At 37.0% G+C, this 18,518-nt stretch overlaps 2 protein-coding genes across 2 annotated transcripts in view; one reads left to right on the top strand and one right to left on the bottom strand.

Annotated features, from left to right (window-relative positions):
• The first annotated feature begins 6,916 nt into the window (after positions 1-6,916).
• On the top strand, positions 6,917-12,075 carry LOC142235500 (uncharacterized). Its single transcript, XM_075306751.1, has 2 exons — positions 6,917-11,779; positions 11,827-12,075. Exons 1-2 carry the CDS (start codon positions 6,917-6,919, stop codon positions 12,073-12,075), a joined length of 5,112 nt encoding a protein of 1,703 aa, XP_075162866.1.
• Positions 12,076-15,379: 3,304 nt separating this feature from the next.
• The window catches only part of LOC142233642 (neuronal calcium sensor 2), a 99,928-nt gene continuing 96,789 nt past the window's right edge, over positions 15,380-18,518 (bottom strand). Inside the window, exons 3-4 of the mRNA XM_075304643.1 lie at positions 18,208-18,336; positions 15,380-15,651 (exon numbers count right to left, since the gene is read on the bottom strand). Coding sequence (XP_075160758.1) covers positions 15,475-15,651; positions 18,208-18,336 — 306 coding nt within the window. The 3' untranslated portion in view covers positions 15,380-15,474. The remainder of the gene's footprint in view (positions 15,652-18,207; positions 18,337-18,518) is intronic.

Genomic DNA, 18,518 nt, shown 5'->3' with positions numbered 1-18,518 from the left:
GTAGTGATACTAATGCAAGGGGAGAGTCGCTAATAGAGTTTATTTTGCGTACTAATCTGGTAGTTTGCAACAAGGGAGATGTCCCAACCTTTGTCACTAAAAACAGGCAAGAGGTTTTGGACATCACCTTGGCCTCGCAAGAACTGAATGAAATGATATCTGAGTGGCAGGTTTTAAGTGAATACAGCTTCTCAGATCATCGCTACATCAGTTTCAAATTTGATGTTCATATCACCAAGATCATATTTCCGCCAAATGTTAGGAAAGCTGACTGGAATAGGTATAGGGAATCGTTCAATATGATGATACCGGAAATAACAGAGACAAATATGAGAAATGAGCAAGATATCGAACACGCAGTGGAGCGGATTACTAAGGCCTTCAACATCTCACTGAAAGCTGCATGCCTAGAGGAAAGCCAAGGGGGAAACATCGACCACCATGGTGGTCTACGGAATTAAGTAATATGAGGAAATCCTGCAGGAAGCTCTTTAACAAGGCAAAGTCCACCAGAGCCCCTGAGGACTGGGACGCTTACAAGAAGAATCTGAGAGGATACAAGCGAGAACTGAGAAAGGCTCAGCATAACTCGTGGAATGCTTACTGCAGCAGTATTGAGAATACATCCGAGGCTTCCAGACTACGGAAGGTTCTAGCATCCACAAACTCCGCTCCAGGTTTCATTAAAACATCGGAGGGCAATTGGACAACGTCCAGTGAGGAGACGCTGGAGGTACTATTGGACACACATTTTCCTGGAAATCAGACGGTTGAACCATGTACTGGCGGTGCCACAGTTGCTCAGCGGTCGTTTCCTGTCGAGGAAATTGTATCGGAAACTAGAATAAGATGGGCGCTAAATAGCTTTGGACCATTCAAATCCCCTGGACCTGATGGAATTACTCCGGCGGAGTTACAAGCTGTAACTGACAAAATTATACCCCGGTTGTCGGTGATATATAAAGGATGTATCAACTTATCATATATCCCAGGAAAGTGGAGGGAAACAAAAGTCGTCTTCATACCTAAAGCGGGAAAAGCCTCTCACTCGAGGGCGAAGGATTTCCGACCAATCAGCTTATCCTCATTCCTACTTAAGACTCTGGAGAGGATGATAGATATTTATCTTAGAACTAGCATCGATTCAAGTTTGTTCTCGAAACGACAGCATGCATACTCGAAGGGCAGGTCTACTGAGACCGCACTACATGAACTAGTCAGCTTTATTGAAAGCTCACTATCTGTCAAAGAATACACAATCGTGGCATTTCTAGACATCGAAGGGGCGTTCAATAATGTCCATCCGAGCTCGATATTAAATGGACTGACAACTCTGAACGTTGATCCATGTATACTCAGGCTGTTAGACGAACTGCTAATGAAGATACGTATTTCAGCCACACTAGGACAAGCAAACATACAAAAGTATGTGAACAGAGGCACTCCCCAAGGAGGAGTTCTATCACCTCTTCTTTGGAATGTTGCTATAAATAGCCTTCTGGTTACTCTAGAAAAAGAAAGGATAAAAGTCGTGGCATACGCAGATGATGTAGCTCTGGCAGTCAGGGGAAAATTCCCATCCACAATCAGAGATATTATTCAGAGGGCCCTCCGGATGACTGAACAATGGGCGAAAGACAATGGTCTTGGGGTAAATCCTGCAAAGACAGAATTAGTCATGTACTGCAAAGATCGCAAAACTCCCACGGTTAGGCCTATTTCCTTAGGTGGTATTGAAATTCCCTTTGGTGATTGTGCAAAATACCTTGGCGTTATTTTGGACAGGAAGCTGAACTTTAAGCTTAATATTGAAGAAAGGGCGAGGAAGGCAACTGTAGCTTTGTACTCGTGCAAAAAGGCAATAGGAAAAAAGTGGGGACTAAAACCAAAAATTGTGCATTGGCTATACACGGCAGTGGTTAGACCTATAATGCTATATGGTGTTGTAGTCTGGTGGCCGGCACTTCAGAAACCGACTGGTTTAGATAAAGTTCAGCGTATGGCGTGTTTGTGTATTTCAGGCGCATTCAGCAAGACAGGAACAAATTCCCTTAATGTCATGCTGCATCTATTGCCTTTAGACATTTTGGCCAAACAGTCAGCTGCAACAACGGCTGTGCGGTTGCGCGAACTATCGCTGTGGTCGGAAAAAGGTTACGGTCACAGTTCTGTCCTCAAAATAATGTCAGATGTGCCTAACGTAGTGGATTACACTTTGGCGAGTCCACTTTTCGACAAAAAGTTTGAGACTCTAATCCCCAACAGTGAGGCGTGGTGCACACAGACCCCGGGGAATAAAGAATATATAGATTTCTACACTGATGGCTCCAAATTGGATGGACAAGTGGGTTTCGGAGTATATTCTAATGATCTGGAACTTCAAATAGCGAAAAGATTACCTAATCACTGTAGTGTTTTTCAGGCTGAAATATTAGCAATAAGAGAGGTGGCGAATTGGCTGAGAAGTAATGTTCCAAAAAATGTGGGCATTAATATATACTCAGACAGTCAACCTGCAATAAAATCCTTGGACTCTGTGTTCCTCAACTCGAAAACGGCCATCGATTGCCGCAAATCTCTCAATGAGATGGCTGAGCAGTACAATATTCACCTAATATGGGTGCCTGGCCATAGGAACATACCGGGGAACTGCAAAGCGGATGAGTTGGCAAGGCTAGGGACTACCTTACATATTCCAGGGGAACTAGAATTTGTTGGTATGCCCCTAGCTACCTGCAAGCTCATGCTGCGTGAGAAGGCTGTTATGATGGCAAATGTTCGATGGGAGAATTGCAAGGGTTGTAACGACACCAAGCAAATATGGCCCCATTTCAACTTAAACCGCACACTAGATATGCTAATGTTCTCGAGATGTCAGATATCACTCCTGATATCTGCTATAACGGGTCGCTGCCTGATAGGAGATTTTGCAAAAACTATTGGCGCGAAGTATAATGACTATTGTATGAGCTGTCATGATGCGGAGGAAAAAGAATCAATTAAACACCTCTTGTGTGAGTGTCCTGCATTTTGTGTAAAGCGCAAGCAACTTTTAGGAGCATATAGCTTCAGATTACTGGCGGATCTGGAAAACGTTAACTTAAGCAGTCTGCTAATATTTTTGGAACAATCTGGTTGGTTCAACAAAGAAAAATAATCAAGAAGGTTCAGCGGTTAAAACTAGAAGTGCCCATATGTAATAGGTACTTTTAGTTAATGTGGTATCACAATGGACTGAATAGTCTAAGTGAGCCTGAATCTTAATCGGGCTGCCACTTTAACCTAACCTAACCTATCCTCGTTATTACTTTTTTATTCTTCGTCGAGAACCCCCTCTCACACTTCACTCGATAGATTTACCTTGATCGCCCATCTTTCCCACACCTAGTCTATTGTCTTCAATTGTTTTAAAGAGCGTCTTTTAAAGAGTTGTTTTAAAGAGCATGGCCAAATAAAAGCATCTTACATATGCAAGTAGATCTTCCACGACAGCGGTGAACATTTGTGTGGTCAGACATACCTCTTTTAGTCAATGTTATGCTGTCGAGTAGTCGGATGACCAAACAGAGAAGAATGGAAATTAAATTAAATGCTTTGTAAAGACTTAATAAACAAGAAAGTGTGAAAAGAAGTGCCATTAGGAAGAAATATTTTTACAAACAGGAAAAAGAAACTATAAGAAATTAAAGGCGAAGACGAGGATGAACATTTTTTTATTTTTCCGGCAACGCTGAATATTTTGATTGAGTTATTTTAATTTAGTTTGGCGTTCTAATACCATAGGTATGGTTCCATTGCTTTAAATGTTTCAGTAACTCATTTGTCGTACATCAAACATAAAAAATATATTAATATTAAAGGCAGCATTGGTGGCGTTATATTATACCATTGCCTCACGTAACGGAGGGCATTTCGTACATAACAAATTCTTTAATATCCAGTGGTGGTAAAAAAGAATACAAAATCCCATAACTGTACATTGGTCATTTTCAAAACAAACACCTAGCCTAGTGTGGCTGTTGCGGGGAGCAGGTAGGTGGATGTATGGTATAGAGATAATATTATTTTGCTCTCAGTTATTTATTTTAAAGGTTGCTTGCTCATTATCTCGTCTCTCTTGCTATATTTATGTCAATATCGTAATTTGCGTTGCCACTTGTCTCGAGGAAACAGGGCAACGTATTTAATTCGTGGGTCAAATAGACAAGAGTGCTAATTGCAAATTTAGTTGCTTCACTGGTGCAAAACTATTAGTTTCGTTATTAAGTACACTGAGGATTTTTTATAGTTGAAATCCGAGTACGAGATTTGCTTATCCTAGGAGACGTATTTCTCTGATTTAGAGTTTTTTGTTCCTTGTCCAAAAGTCGATAATATTCTTAATAATGTCCATTTGTTCATATGGTTAAGTGATTCGACTTAGAACTGAGTATTTTTTACATGAGAGGAAAATTTGTTGGACTAAGACCAACTTGGATGTAATAATTCTGATTAAGACCAATTTGGCTATAATAAATCTGATTTTTTCGAAATTAGTGAAATCGTTCTTTGTAACGTTTTTTCGTCTTAATTTCAAACATTATTTGAAAAGCTGTTTATTGGAAACCCGAGTTTGAATTTATGTCCTCACTTTAATACTCTGCTTCTTTGGCGCGGAATCAATACTAAATTATTAGTGAATGGAAAGTTCCGGGCGAATCCTTTTCAGTGTAAGATTTGTGGCAAACTTGAAACGTTTGCGTTTCTAATTTAACAGATAAGATATCGTGACTTTGTTGTTATAATTATACGATTGACCTCATATTTTTGGTTGAAATTTTATTGAACTTGTAGAAAGCTTGGGGAGCACACTGTGCTTATTTTAATCAAGACAGACAATAGAGTCACAGAGATACACTGAAAAGATTTGGAGGAAGAGTTCAGAGACAGATAATATAATTGGGCATAAAATATTCAAACGTGTCGAAAATCCCAGTTTTTTCTCAAAAGTTTGTGAAAGTAAATCGGTGTTTTCTCACGACGATGCTTATGTTGCATTAGAATTGAAAAATAATTTTCGAAAGTTATATTACAAACGAAACTTTTACGTTGCAAAGCTGCAATATTGTTACGTTTCGTTAGTTTATGATTCAATTTTGTACCTGCAAGGAGAAAAAACGATTGAGTCTGTTCTAAAACAGACTTCAATGCCGGGAAATCAGTATTGTTTGATGAAACTTTGCTACTCTTTTATGGAAATTCATTTGAATTAAGAAAATTATCAAGGAGAAATTATAAATTTCATCTGGAGTTGGAACGAAATAACACAATTTTCGTACACATTTATTTCCGTTTTATTTATGCAACATATTAATTTATGCATCGAAGATTGAGCCAAAGGGGGCAAGGTAAAAGTCACACAGTGAAAGGAAAATATCACCGAGATGTATCCATTTCAATTTGATTGATTCAACAAGTTTATAATTGAAACAAAATCAGTCACATAGGATCAATTATTTGATGTTGTTGACATCGGTTCTAGATATTATCATTTTCTTAATTGGAGACATTCAATTGGAAACTAATTGAATCAATTAATTTCGTGGTTGAAAAAAAATGTTTTTTTCTCTGCGATACAAATTAGGAACTTTTTCGGAAAATATTCTCCACTTTGGACATTGAAGTTTTAAGAGTTCTGAAATAATTTGCTTAGTAGCGAGAGAGAGAGTGTGAGAGGAAAGAAAGAGTGTGTGGAAAGAGATTTGCCAGCGGGTCATTAAAATTATTGAGACGACACACGGAATTTGGAAAACTATTATACTAGTGCCCGAGAGATCACATCAATAATTGTTCCTATCCTACAAGCACAAGAATACATAACCGAACAACGGATTTGAATTTAACGAGGAATTCGTATACTTGTGTAAAGAATTGGTGAGTCCCAATTTTTTCTCTACTATACATATTTTATGAATTACTAAACCTATATGGTATAATATAACACATGGAGAAATTGTCCAGAATTTAAAAGTGACTAAGTATTAAGTCCCTATATTTATTCTATTATTACATGATTATCTACCAATACATAACAATACCTCCTTCGGGAATCAAATATTAATTTTCGAACATTCGATTTGGCATTGGCTTATGTCTAACTTTATCGAATCGAGTTGAAATTTATATTGAGAATTTGTCGTTGAGGCGGTTTCTTGAGTTTGAAAAAAAAACTTTAAATCGAGTTGAAATTTAACATTTCAAATTTATCATTAAAAAGTTGTCCTGAAATTGGAAGGAATGGTTTAATCGAAATAAACTTAGGTTAAAATTTGCCACTGGAAAGTTTAATCTAATTTGGATTTGACGAGGAATCATTCTTACATTGAATTGAAATACAATAATTCATATTTGGCGTTGGAATCTTCCCTTATATTCGATCTGCATATACATCTTTGTTTTCTGTGCTAATTTGTTTGGTTAATAAACATATTCTTTATTAATTTGAACCTTAATTGAAATTTAATCGTATATCGTTTCTTTTGTCTATATTTTTGAGCAAACGTTCATTTGTTCTAGAAATATAGTTCACCGATATTTTTTCAATTAAAATCGTAATTAAAGTTGAAGGGGTATCCAAATTAACTGGAGCCTGTGAACGATTATATTCGTAATCGCGACGATTTAAATTGAAAATTAGTTTGGTGATTGGAACCAAAGAAATATTTTTTTTTCTGTGTGTTGAGTTATCACTCGGAACTAGATTCGTGACACTAACTTGTTTCTTTATCTAGAGGAAGTCGTATAATACCCGAAGAGGAAAACAAATCAATCAGCATTTATAGTGTGTTATACATCTTCCGTTGGATTAGCTTGGTTACATTTTCAAAGAATAAATTTTGCGCGAATTTAAATTCTCTCTAGTTTTCCTTGAAAAAAAATGGCTTCACAAAAGTTTATTTTTTTCTCAGACCAAGTTGTTACCTTTTGTGCAAACTTTGCTAGCCTGGAGGAAAAGCCAACCAGAACATCAAGTTTGCAAGTCGAACTTGATGATTTGGAACGACAATGGCGTCAGCTGGTAAAGATATATGAAGTTGAGATGACTGAAACCCCTGATAACTCAAAGGCTACTCAGGAATCGGTGCATTCTAAGTTTCTGGAATCCAGTAGGGCATATAAGGAATGCAAGGCCCTAATTCTTGACTTAATACAAGATCAAGAAAAGAAGATAGTGGGTTCGGCTGTTAACTTGGATATGGGATCTGGAGATCGTGAGGATGCTGGATTCTTATTGAAGGTACCTCCCTGTGACACCGAGGTATTTAGTGGCGGATATGATAAATGGCCAAGTTTCAGAGATATGTTTTCGGCCATTTATATCAAACATCCAAGATTATCCCCAGCTCAAAAATTATTTCACCTCAGGGCCAAGACTCGAGGAGAAGCAAGCCAAATTGTCAAGCAATTTCCTTTAACCGACGATAATTTCAATTTGGCTTGGGATGCTCTGAGTCACCGGTACGAGAACAGGCGAATATTAGTCAATCATCAATTACGTAAGATTTTCGAAATCGAGCGCGTTACTTCTGAGAAGGGAAAATCGTTGCGCAACCTGCAATACACTATAAATAATTGTTTGTCTGCCCTGAAAACTTACAATATTTCGATAATCTCATGGGATCCTCTGTTAGTATATTGGGTGTCTTCCAAACTCCCAGAGGAAACATTGGCAGCTTGGGAGAATTCATTGGATGATCATAAGCAAATGCCAACATGGCACCAGTTAGACGACTTTATAACTAAACGTTTGGGTATGTTGGAATCTATATCGGATATTAGGAAACCTATAGCAGCACCACCGGTTACCCAGAAAACTCAAACCTATCATGCAAAAACTGAAACAAATTATAAGTCCTGTAAAATGTGTAAACAAACTCATGTTTTAAGGAACTGCCTGAGATTTAAATCTTTGTCCCATACCGAGAAAAGGAAATTCGTGTTAAACCATAAAGGGTGTGAGAATTGCCTTTCTTTCTCCCACATCACTCAAAACTGTCAAAGTGATAAGGTTTGTCAAAAGTGCCAAGAACCTCATCACACACTTCTTCATCCCGAATCTGTTTTCTCTGGGGACCATGGTCAGTTGAACCCACAGGCAAATGCATTTCATGTTGAGACTCAACAAGTAGAACAACCAACCACATCTGCTGCGGCATACAATGTTTCACAAAATGTTCAAAGTCACTTTGCGAAATCAGGCGAAGGAACGATCTTACCCACAGCTCTAATTGACATCGAACACCACGGAAATAGTTTCACGATCAGAGTTTTCATTGATCAAGGGTCTCAGGAATCTTTTATCTCCTCAAGAGTTATTAATAGATTTTCGATTCCAACGAAGAAATCGATGACGACAATTTCTGGCCTGGGCGGAACTATTTTGGAAAATTCGTCAAGAATTTGTCACCTTACGTTAAAATCTCGGAAATCAAGTTTCACACATTCCGCGAATGTTATAGTCATTTCCAGTTTAAACCAACTAATGCCTGCAACCTCTACTTATATATCTAATTGGTCTGAGTTGAATCGGTTGGATTTAGCTGATCCGAACTTTTCGAAACCGGCGCAAATTGATATGTTACTGGGAAGCGACATATTGCCATATATATTAAAGACTGGGATTAAGAAAAATGTTTCCAGAAATTTATTAGCCCAGGAAACAGAATTCGGGTGGATAGTTAGTGGTAAACCAGCATGTCGCACGGTAGAAACATTTGCTTCTTGGGTAATCTCTCCTGATACACTGAATGAAGAGCTTAAATGGTTTTGGGAAATAGAAAATGTGATGTCTGACACAACTCTTTCTGAGGAAGACAAATGGTGTGAAGAGTTTTATAGAAGGACAGTAAATCGTCGGTCTGATGGCAAATATGTCGTCAGATTACCATTTAAGCAAAATATACCATCGAATATGGTGCTTGGATCATCACGAAAAGCAGCCTTGGGTCAATTTTTGAGGATGGAGAAAACTCTAAAGAAAACTCCTGAACTAGAACAAGAATATCACAAGGCTCTTTCAGAGTATGTACAACTAGGTCATATGGCACTTACAAATAATATGGAGATAAATCGAGGTTCCCAAGTCTTATCGTTTTATCTACCACATCATGCGGTGGTTAAACCAGATAGAACATCAACCAAAGTACGAGTTGTTTTCAATGCTTCGAAGAAAACCACATCTGGATTTTCTCTAAATGATGTTCTATATACCGGTCCTGCGAAACAAAACGATTTAATGAATGTCATATTGAATTGGAGATTTTTTAAATACGTTTTCAACGGGGATATCCAGAAAATGTATCGTCAGATCTGGATTCATTGCGATGATCAACAGTACCAAAGAATTCTGTTTCGCCCTTCACCGTCTGACCAAGTTCAAGACTTTTGCTTAAAAACAGTAACGTTTGGTGTTAATTGCGCGCCATATTTGGCAATTAGAACTCTACTCCAACTAAGTGAAGATGCGAAAGAATCTCATCCAACGGCATCAGCCATATTGCAGAATCAAATATACGTCGATGATGTTCTATCTGGAGCTCATTCTTTAATGGAAACCAAATCAAATCTTCTGGAACTTATTGATTTGTTAAATTCAGGCGGGTTTCCACTAAAGAAAATAACAGCAAATCATTCTCAAATTCTAGAAAATTTGCCCCCGGAGGATCTTCTTGATGAAGATTTCTTAAAGATAGAGGATGCTAGTGAGACAAAAACATTAGGTATTAAATGGAACGCAATGTCAGACCTCTTCTTCTACAATGTCGCGAAGATTGATAAACCCTCTTCGCCTATAACCAAGCGTAAAATTCTTTCAATTGTTGCAAAGCTTTTTGATCCAGTCGGTTGGTTAGCTCCTATCATAATAGTAGCAAAAGTCTTGATGCAGCAACTTTGGATTGATGGTACTGACTGGGATGAAGAAGTCAAACCACAATCATTAGAAAAATGGAATTTGTTTATTTCGAACTTTGATGAAATACGAAATATACGAATTCCTCGCTGGGTCAAATTCACCCCTGACGGTAAATTTCAACTGCATGGATTTTGTGATGCCTCAGAGAAGGCTTATTGTGCATGTATTTATATCCGATCGATATCTCCGGAAAATGTTGTATCCTCGCACTTGCTTGTTTCAAAGAGTAAAGTTGCCCCATTGAAAACGATAAGCTTACCCAGATTGGAGTTGTGTGGAGCCGCACTACTTAGTAAACTTCTGAAATCCATATGCAAGAATCTGAGTTTGCCCCATAATGAAATGTATCTCTGGTCAGATTCTACTATCACTTTAGCTTGGCTTAGCAAACCACCGTACCAATGGAAAACATTTGTTGCAAACAAAATATCCGAAATTCTTGATAACGTTGGTAATGCTAATTGGAGACATGTTCCAACCGCTGATAACCCAGCTGATATTGGCACAAGAGGAGTAACAGCAGTAGAATTGGTAGCTAATGATCTCTGGTGGTATGGACCAAGCTGGCTAACGAAAGCCCCAGAATTGTGGCCAAAAACAACTTTGCCAATGGAATCATCTTTAGAGAAGAAAGTTACTTCCCATCACACTCAAATACAGTCGGATGAAATTCTAGAACGTTTCTCTTCATTTGATCGAGCCTTGCGTGTAATATCTTATATATTTAGATTTATCAGAAAATGTCAAAAACGAATTTTACCAGATATGCTGAAAGACTTTATAACTACGGATGAAATAACGTTTGTAAAGCGCCGATTGATAATGCTTGCACAGGTAACATATTATCCGTCGGAATATCAGGCGCTTGAATCCAAGAGAACTATCAGCTTGAAAAGCCGTCTATTAACATTAAATCCCTTTCTCGACGAGAACCACTTACTGCGAGTCAATGGACGTTTGGCTAATTCGGATATGAATTATAACGAAAGACATCCAATAATTCTCCCTGAGAAGTCACGTTTTTGCAAACTCTTTATTGACTTCACACATAAAATCTTGATGCACGCAGAACATCAAAGTATGCTACGTGCTATACGCCAAGAATTTTATGTAATTCGATTGAAAAATTCTGTTCGTCAATGCATAAGAAATTGTCGATCCTGTGCCATATATAAGAATCGAATTCGAAATCAAATCATGGCTGCTCTGCCAGTTGAAAGATGTACATTTTCACCACCGTTCACGAATACCGGTATCGATTTCGCTGGCCCATTCGAGCTCAAGACATCACGACTGCGAAACGCAAAAACTCAGAAAGGTTATGCTGCGATATTCGTCTGTTTGTCGACACGTGCAATTCATTTGGAAGTATGTTCTGATTTGTCGTCTGAAGCTTTCTTAGCTACGTTTAGTAGATTTGTAGGTAGAAGGGGATTCCCAAATAAAGTCTTTTCCGATAATGGAACCAACTTTGTTGGTGCGAATCGTACATTGACTCAGGAATATAAGAATTTTATACGGTCTTCTGAAAAGGCTTTAATATCAAAATATAATCTCCATGGGTTTACCTGGGTCTTTATACCACCTCATGCTCCTCATATGGGAGGCTTATGGGAAGCCGGTGTGAAGAGCATGAAAACACATCTTAAGAAAGTTGCGGGGGCTTATAAATACACCTTTGAAGAGTTTTCCACATTGTTGATTCGGATCGAAAGCATATTAAATTCTCGTCCGCTTTCTCCGATGACTGAAGATCCGAATGAGCTTGCTCCACTGACACCCGGCCACTTCTTAAGGGGAACTGCATTAACTGCTATTCCCGAAGAAGTTTCCGATAATCTCACATTAAGCTCATCCAAAAACATTTTTCCAAGCGCTGGAAAAATGAATATATTAGTGATCTACAACGTCGTTATAAATGGAAATCTATTCAGAAAAATCTAAAAAAAGATGACTTTGTAATCGTGCGGGATGATAATTTGCCTCCAACGGAATGGCGTCTTGGTCGTATAGAAAAAGTTTTCCAAGGAACCGACTCGAATGTACGTGTGGCTGAAGTGCGAACTCAAAATGGAGTAATCGTTCGCCCTTTAGTCAAACTATGCATATTACCGAGTGCTTAATATATTTATATCTAGCTTCCGTTCACCGTTCACATATCAAATAAAATCTTTACGTTTCAGCATTGCTTCTAGCGTACCAAAATGTCGTATCTGCCAAGAAAGACATTTTTTGAAAGACTGCTTAAAATTTTCGAACATGACTGTGGTCGAACGACGAGAGACGGCGAGGAAAAAGAACTTTTGCTTCAACTGTTTATGTTCCTCGCATACTCGGGACAGGTGTCCATCAAGAAGGTCATGTCTGGTCTGCAACGGCTCACATCATACAATGCTACACACGGACAACAACCGGAAATCAACAGCTCGACCCGCCACGTATACAACACAAACCAAACATGCTGCTTCTAAAAGGTCTCCACCCATCAAACACCCATCCGGGAAAAAGGAAACTCACAGACGAACTATCGATGAAACAAGACGCAATGACAATCCTGAAAAAGCATCCGCTTCCCACAAAAAACCTTATGTCAGCGACCGTCTCAGCTCCAGGAACAAAACTCATGTGTTCTTGCCCACTGCAATGGCTAAGGTTTTGACACCGCAGGGGCTGCAGAAAACCCGCTTGATAATTAATTCTGGAGCATCGCAGACTATCGTGAAAACCGACTTTGTCGAAAGATTACGTCTGCCTACAACCAGGAAAGGAAATCGGTATTATTGCACTCTTAACCTCTTGTCCTATCACGATAAATCGGCAAAGGTGCAAATCACCGGAGAAGTGCGAAGCCAATTGAATACCACCTTCCCCGAGACCACAAATGATAAACGCTTGACAACTTTATATAACCACTTGGTAGATTTAGCCGATCCTCATTTTTACCATCCCACAAATATCGAAATAGTGTTGGCCAACGACCAAATTCCAAGAATTCTTCGAGCGGGTCTAATCCAGACGTCTTCATCAATGCCAATTTCCCAGAGTACTGTTTTTGGATGGATCATATCGGGAGCATGTCACTACTAAGTTGCAATGCTGCAAGAGGGGCGGCATGTTGAAGCTAGTTCAACAACACTTTTTTTTCAACATACATTGTTTCTATAACCCATTGTCTATAAATGAATTTCTTTACTTGAATTAAGCCATTAACGTTTTTACTTTAAAAGTATCTAACAATTAATTTGAATTTATTTATATATGGCAACCCTTTATCCAATTGAACCAACTATGAAGTATAGCTTTCACTCAATCGGATAAAGGACCACCATTTTAACCAACTTTCCAATTGAATTTCGTATCGCTAGAAATGGCTTGAGTTAATGAAGCTTCACTTGTGCTACAGCAACTCAAGCGGTAAGGAGCTGAAATCTCATCAATAAAGTCACTTGTATGCCATATTAAAACGAAACCCTTTTGCCTTTTTCTTTATTGCTTTGAAAACTACCATAAATTCATTACAATTGTGGGAGTTTTCAAATATACTTACAGTCCACTTCTGCAGATATCCCACAATTGTTCAATCATTTTTTCTTAAACATTGAATATTCTTAATGACTTTTTCCTAAGCTTCCGATCACCATCGCACATCTCATCGCTAAAGTATTAACCCTCTAATGCCCCATTTTTTTTGCCAGCTGATTAAATCTTTAATGTTAACGACATAAAAGCAAGAGAACTAAGCAAGAAAAATGTATACGTTAAAATTCAGCATATGCTGCAAAGCCTCTTGAATAGTTTCAAATAAGTTTTCTTTTTATTTTGCCCATTTTTGTTGTCGTAAGGTGTGTTTTACTAAAAGCTTCCTTATTAAATGAAGCCCGCCTATAGGCGGGCTTGGGCATTAAAGGGTTTATAACTTATTTAAAAGGTTTAAGAAGTAAACGCTAATATATCTCGAAATAGCAAGATATTCCATACCTTTATATTCCCTTAGTGCATACCTGCTAAAAAGACACAACGGCCCACGCCAACTATACAACTGAAGCATGCCAAACAAAACCGGGCAAACCCAAATATTTCTACAACAACAAAAACACATGTGCCTTCATTGAAAACAACACCTCATCCAGCCAAATAAACTGTCCGCGAATAACAAACACACACAAACCACTGAAAGAACAAAAATAAAAACAACCCCACGCTCAGATATACACAACATCCCAGCACTCGCTACATTTCTAATTATTGCATTGCTCTCACTCTCAAACAAAATTCAAGTAACATCATCTTTACATTAATCACATTCCACTTTGCCGAGAAAGATCTCTGTACTACGTATTAGTTCATCGCATCTGCTGACAATTTACACTAAGAACAACATTCGTAAAGGCACATCAATTTAATAACGATGAAAAGTTTAACTTAAAATTAACAAAACCTTCATGAAATGTTATCAACCCATTTTTGACAAAAATGTCCATAAATTTAATTACATGTGAACTAAAAATATTACATTGAGAAATATTCGACCAACTATTATTAACTATAAGAATTGCCAGTAAGAAATTGCTATCTGCTTTCAAGTTCATTTTTCGTAAAAAAAAATATTTTCTCATAAAAACAATCTTATAGTAAATTGCACTTATTATTTAGAAAGTACTTTACATTTCACAAATAGTTTTATCGTATGACAAACGAGTTTTTAACTACCAGCTCAGACAAATTTTAAGAAAATGTCCATCGTATTTTGTAGGTCATGAACGAAACGATTGCTACGTAAAATTTGTAAAATTTCCTTTCGAGTAGTTAATATTCGTTGAAGATACGAAAAATGAACTAAAATTCTGGAAAATTCTTTTAAAAATCTTCTTAAATTTACGAGACACTTTATTGTGTGCTTGTAAATATAAGTTGTATTACAATTATATGTACGAAGCGTAGAAAATAGAGTAAACTTTTCATTTTATATTTACATTTTAAAAAGGGTGAAATATTTTCATAATACTCAAGCAAATAAATTAATTTTTTTGAGATGTTCATAAATTCTCGCTATATTTAATTAAAGATGTTTCGATACTAGACGTTAAACTTACCCAAAAAAATTTTGTTGTCGTTTAAAAAAATTATCTATAGTCACACAATGTCACTGCTCAAATATGTCGACCAAAATCGGAAGAAAATTGTAAAACTGAACACGTCGAAAATGCAGACTAACGATTTTGTTATTTGCACAGGCGATATGGTATTGCTTATGTGCGGCGTTTGGATGTGGTTGTAAACGGAAAGTACCTTATCACTGGATTTAACCTAGAACCAGGCTGCCCTCATGGGTAAAATAGGACTATAAGTTATTCTAATTGCAATTTTCAAACCAATACATATCCTTGTTTTAGGAGTCCAAATTATTTTATACAAATAGATACAGAATACTGTATTTGTCATTTTTAAGTTTATTGTGCACTTCTTATACGTAGTAAATAAAATGATAAAAGTCATATGTTTCTATATACTTAAAATTTAATTTATGGTGCCAACATTTTGGATAGCTCTTCATCTTGAAGACAACCTTTAAGAAACTCTTCTTGTGTTAATTGACCGTCATTATTTTCATCCATTTTGGAAAAAATATTTTTCGCTCTTTCTTCGGCAGAGTCTGCTGGTCTGTTTGAAGAACATGCTCCAAGCATATCGTATATAGCCTAGAAATATAGATGAATTGAATATTAATATTGCTTTGAATTTTATAATTTCGTAAAAAAATTACCACAAAAAGTACATCGAAATAAACACTAAAAAGTTATTAAAAGTAAAGCCTATACTCTTTCAAATATGTGGGGTGGCTATTTATTTCCTTTACACATGTATTTACATCTGAAACGATTTGAACAATATTGTTTATAATTCTACAAAATCTCTTGACTTAAACTTAAACAGGATGTTAAATCTATTCGCTGTGTAAAATATCAAGTCAACTGGTGTAAAATTCCGATGAAATTGGTTGCAAAATATGAAATTTTACATCATATTTCTCCAATTCAGGTGTACATATGTATATATGGGAGCTATATCTAAATTTTAGCCAATGTGAACTAGATTTGGCATACTTGACCTTCCTTCAATTCACTTTTTGTGCAAAATTGAAGCAAATTAAGTCTAATCTCTGACATCTAGAGTCAATTACATCTATATCGGGCGATAGATATATATAAATCTGAACCGATTTCAACCAAATTTAACATACTTATCTAAAATGTTATTTATACTCCTTGTGTCAGACTTTGGTGTTTATATGAGTGTAAATCGGTCAAATGATATATATGGTAACTATATCTAAATTTAAACCTATCAGTTGCACTCCTTGTGCAAAATTTGTGCAATATGAAACTTGGTGCTCTGTGGCCTGAAAAAAGCGTTTTAATCAACATTTGTTTCCTAGAAAACTCAAATTTAGAATAGGATTGTGTCTTAAATGTATGCTTATTTCAATTCTCCGCTTCTTTGGCTCGGAATCAATACCAAAATCATTGGTGTAAAGACAAAATCATTGGAACCGTATGATTTTTTTCAGTGTTAACATACATAACATAATTCGCAATGGTAATATGAAACAAGTAAGTTCGGCCAGGCCGAATATTATGTACCCTTCACCATGGATTGCGAAGAAAGTTCTACAAAAGACTGTCATCTATAGGGTGATTCTTTTGAGGTTAGGATTTTCATGCATTAGTATTTGACAGATCACGTGGGATTTCAGACATGGTGTCAAAGAGAAAGATGCTCAGTATGCTTTGACATTTCATCATGAATAGACTTACTAACGAGCAACGCTTGCAAATCATTGAATTTTATTACCAAAATCAGTGGCAGAAAATCCGCTTTTTTATCGACAAATTTTGTTCAGCGATGAGGCTCATTTCTGGTTGAATGGCTACGTAAATAAGCAAAATTGCCGCATTTGGAGTGAAGAGCAACCAGAAGCCGTTCAAGAACTGCCCATGCATTCCGAAAAATGCACTGTTTGGTGTGGTTTGTACGCTGGTGGAATCATTGGACCGTATTTTTTCAAAGATGCTGTTGGACGCAACGTTACGGTGAATGGCGATCGCTATCGTTCGATGCTAACAAACTTTTTGTTGCCAAAAATGGAAGAACTGAACTTGGTTGACATGTGGTTTCAACAAGATGGCGCTACATGCCACACAGCTCGCGATTCTATGGCCATTTTGAGGGAAAACTTCGGAGAACAATTCATCTCAAGAAATGGACCGGTAAGTTGGCCACCAAGATCATGCGATTTGACGCCTTTAGACTATTTTTTGTGGGGCTACGTCAAGTCTAAAGTCTACAGAAATAAGCCAGCAACTATTCCAGCTTTGGAAGACAACATTTCCGAAGAAATTCGGGCTATTCCGGCCGAAATGCTCGAAAAAGTTGCCCAAAATTGGACTTTCCGAATGGACCACCTAAGACGCAGCCGCGGTCAACATTTAAATGAAATTATCTTCAAAAAGTAAATGTCATGGACCAATCTAACGTTTCAAATAATGAACCGATGAGATTTTGCAAATTTTATGCGTTTTTTTTAAAAAAAAGTTATCAAGCTCTTAACAAATCACCCTTTACATCTACTAGGGTTGTAGTAACACTTGGAAAGGGATCTTAAAATTTCTTAACATTGTCTGAAGAAGGAATTACATACCATTCGTCATGCGTGGGTTCGTTACATTCGAATGCGTTGACGAATACGATTTTTCGATTGAGTAACACAGCATGCTCCGGAACACCACTAGATTTGCTGATTCATTCCTCTCCTCTAGATTTTTTAGATTGTTTTTCGTTTGTTGATTAGTTTACGTGTTGTCAACGCACCCGACACATTGAAAAGTTAAAAGTTTATGCGTCCGTTACGTTGTCGTGTAACTCAAATAATAGTTTTTCCCACTTTTTAACTTTTTTGGCAATAGCATATAAAATACGCACGGATTACCGGATGGTATGTAATTCCACCTTTAGTCCAGAGAAAGTGGAAATTCAAAAATTTTGCTCCTCAACTATAATGGCATTATTAAGATCTTGCAAATTGATATTGTGAGCTATCCTAAATCCAAATCTTACACTGACCAATGTAGAAAATTTTTCGCTTTTAATGAGAAGCGAAATCGACATAACTATATAAATCTTTGGTAATAATTTGGTAAAAACCAATGGTAAACTACTATTTTATGTACTATGTTCATCAAATTATATTCAATTACCTGCACTATCTTAGTCATTTCCTGAATGTCAATAACACCATTCCCATCAACATCGTACATCCGGAATGCCCATTTCAACTTCTCCTCTGGAGTTCCACTAGACGTTACATCGATTGCAAGAAGAAATTCCTAGAATAAAAAATCAATAAAATTACTTGGTCATATGGTAAGTTTTCATAGTTATTTCTGTGCCAGATTTTAAATTGGCAAAAATTGTAGCAATAAAAACAAACAAAAAATATTTCGAGCTAGAAATGTCCGATATGTATATCGTTGTTGGTACTTGAATGCAAGATACGAGCCGCCGTGGT

Source organism: Haematobia irritans, chromosome 4, assembly GCF_050003625.1.
Source record: "Haematobia irritans isolate KBUSLIRL chromosome 4, ASM5000362v1, whole genome shotgun sequence".
Classification (NCBI taxonomy): domain Eukaryota; kingdom Metazoa; phylum Arthropoda; class Insecta; order Diptera; family Muscidae; genus Haematobia; species Haematobia irritans.
Note: the sequence above shows the minus strand (reverse complement) of the source record. Positions and strands in the feature narration are given on the sequence as shown.

What these genes read in the sequence shown, in the direction of transcription:
- LOC142235500 (XM_075306751.1), top strand. Translation starts at nt 6,917, where the DNA reads ATGGCTTCACAAAAGTTTATTTTTTTCTCAGACCAAGTTGTTACCTTT. An exon ending in TAACTGCTATTCCCGAAGAA is followed by an intron (nt 11,780 to 11,826) that starts GTTTCCGATAAT and finishes CATTTTTCCAAG; the next exon opens with CGCTGGAAAAATGAATATAT.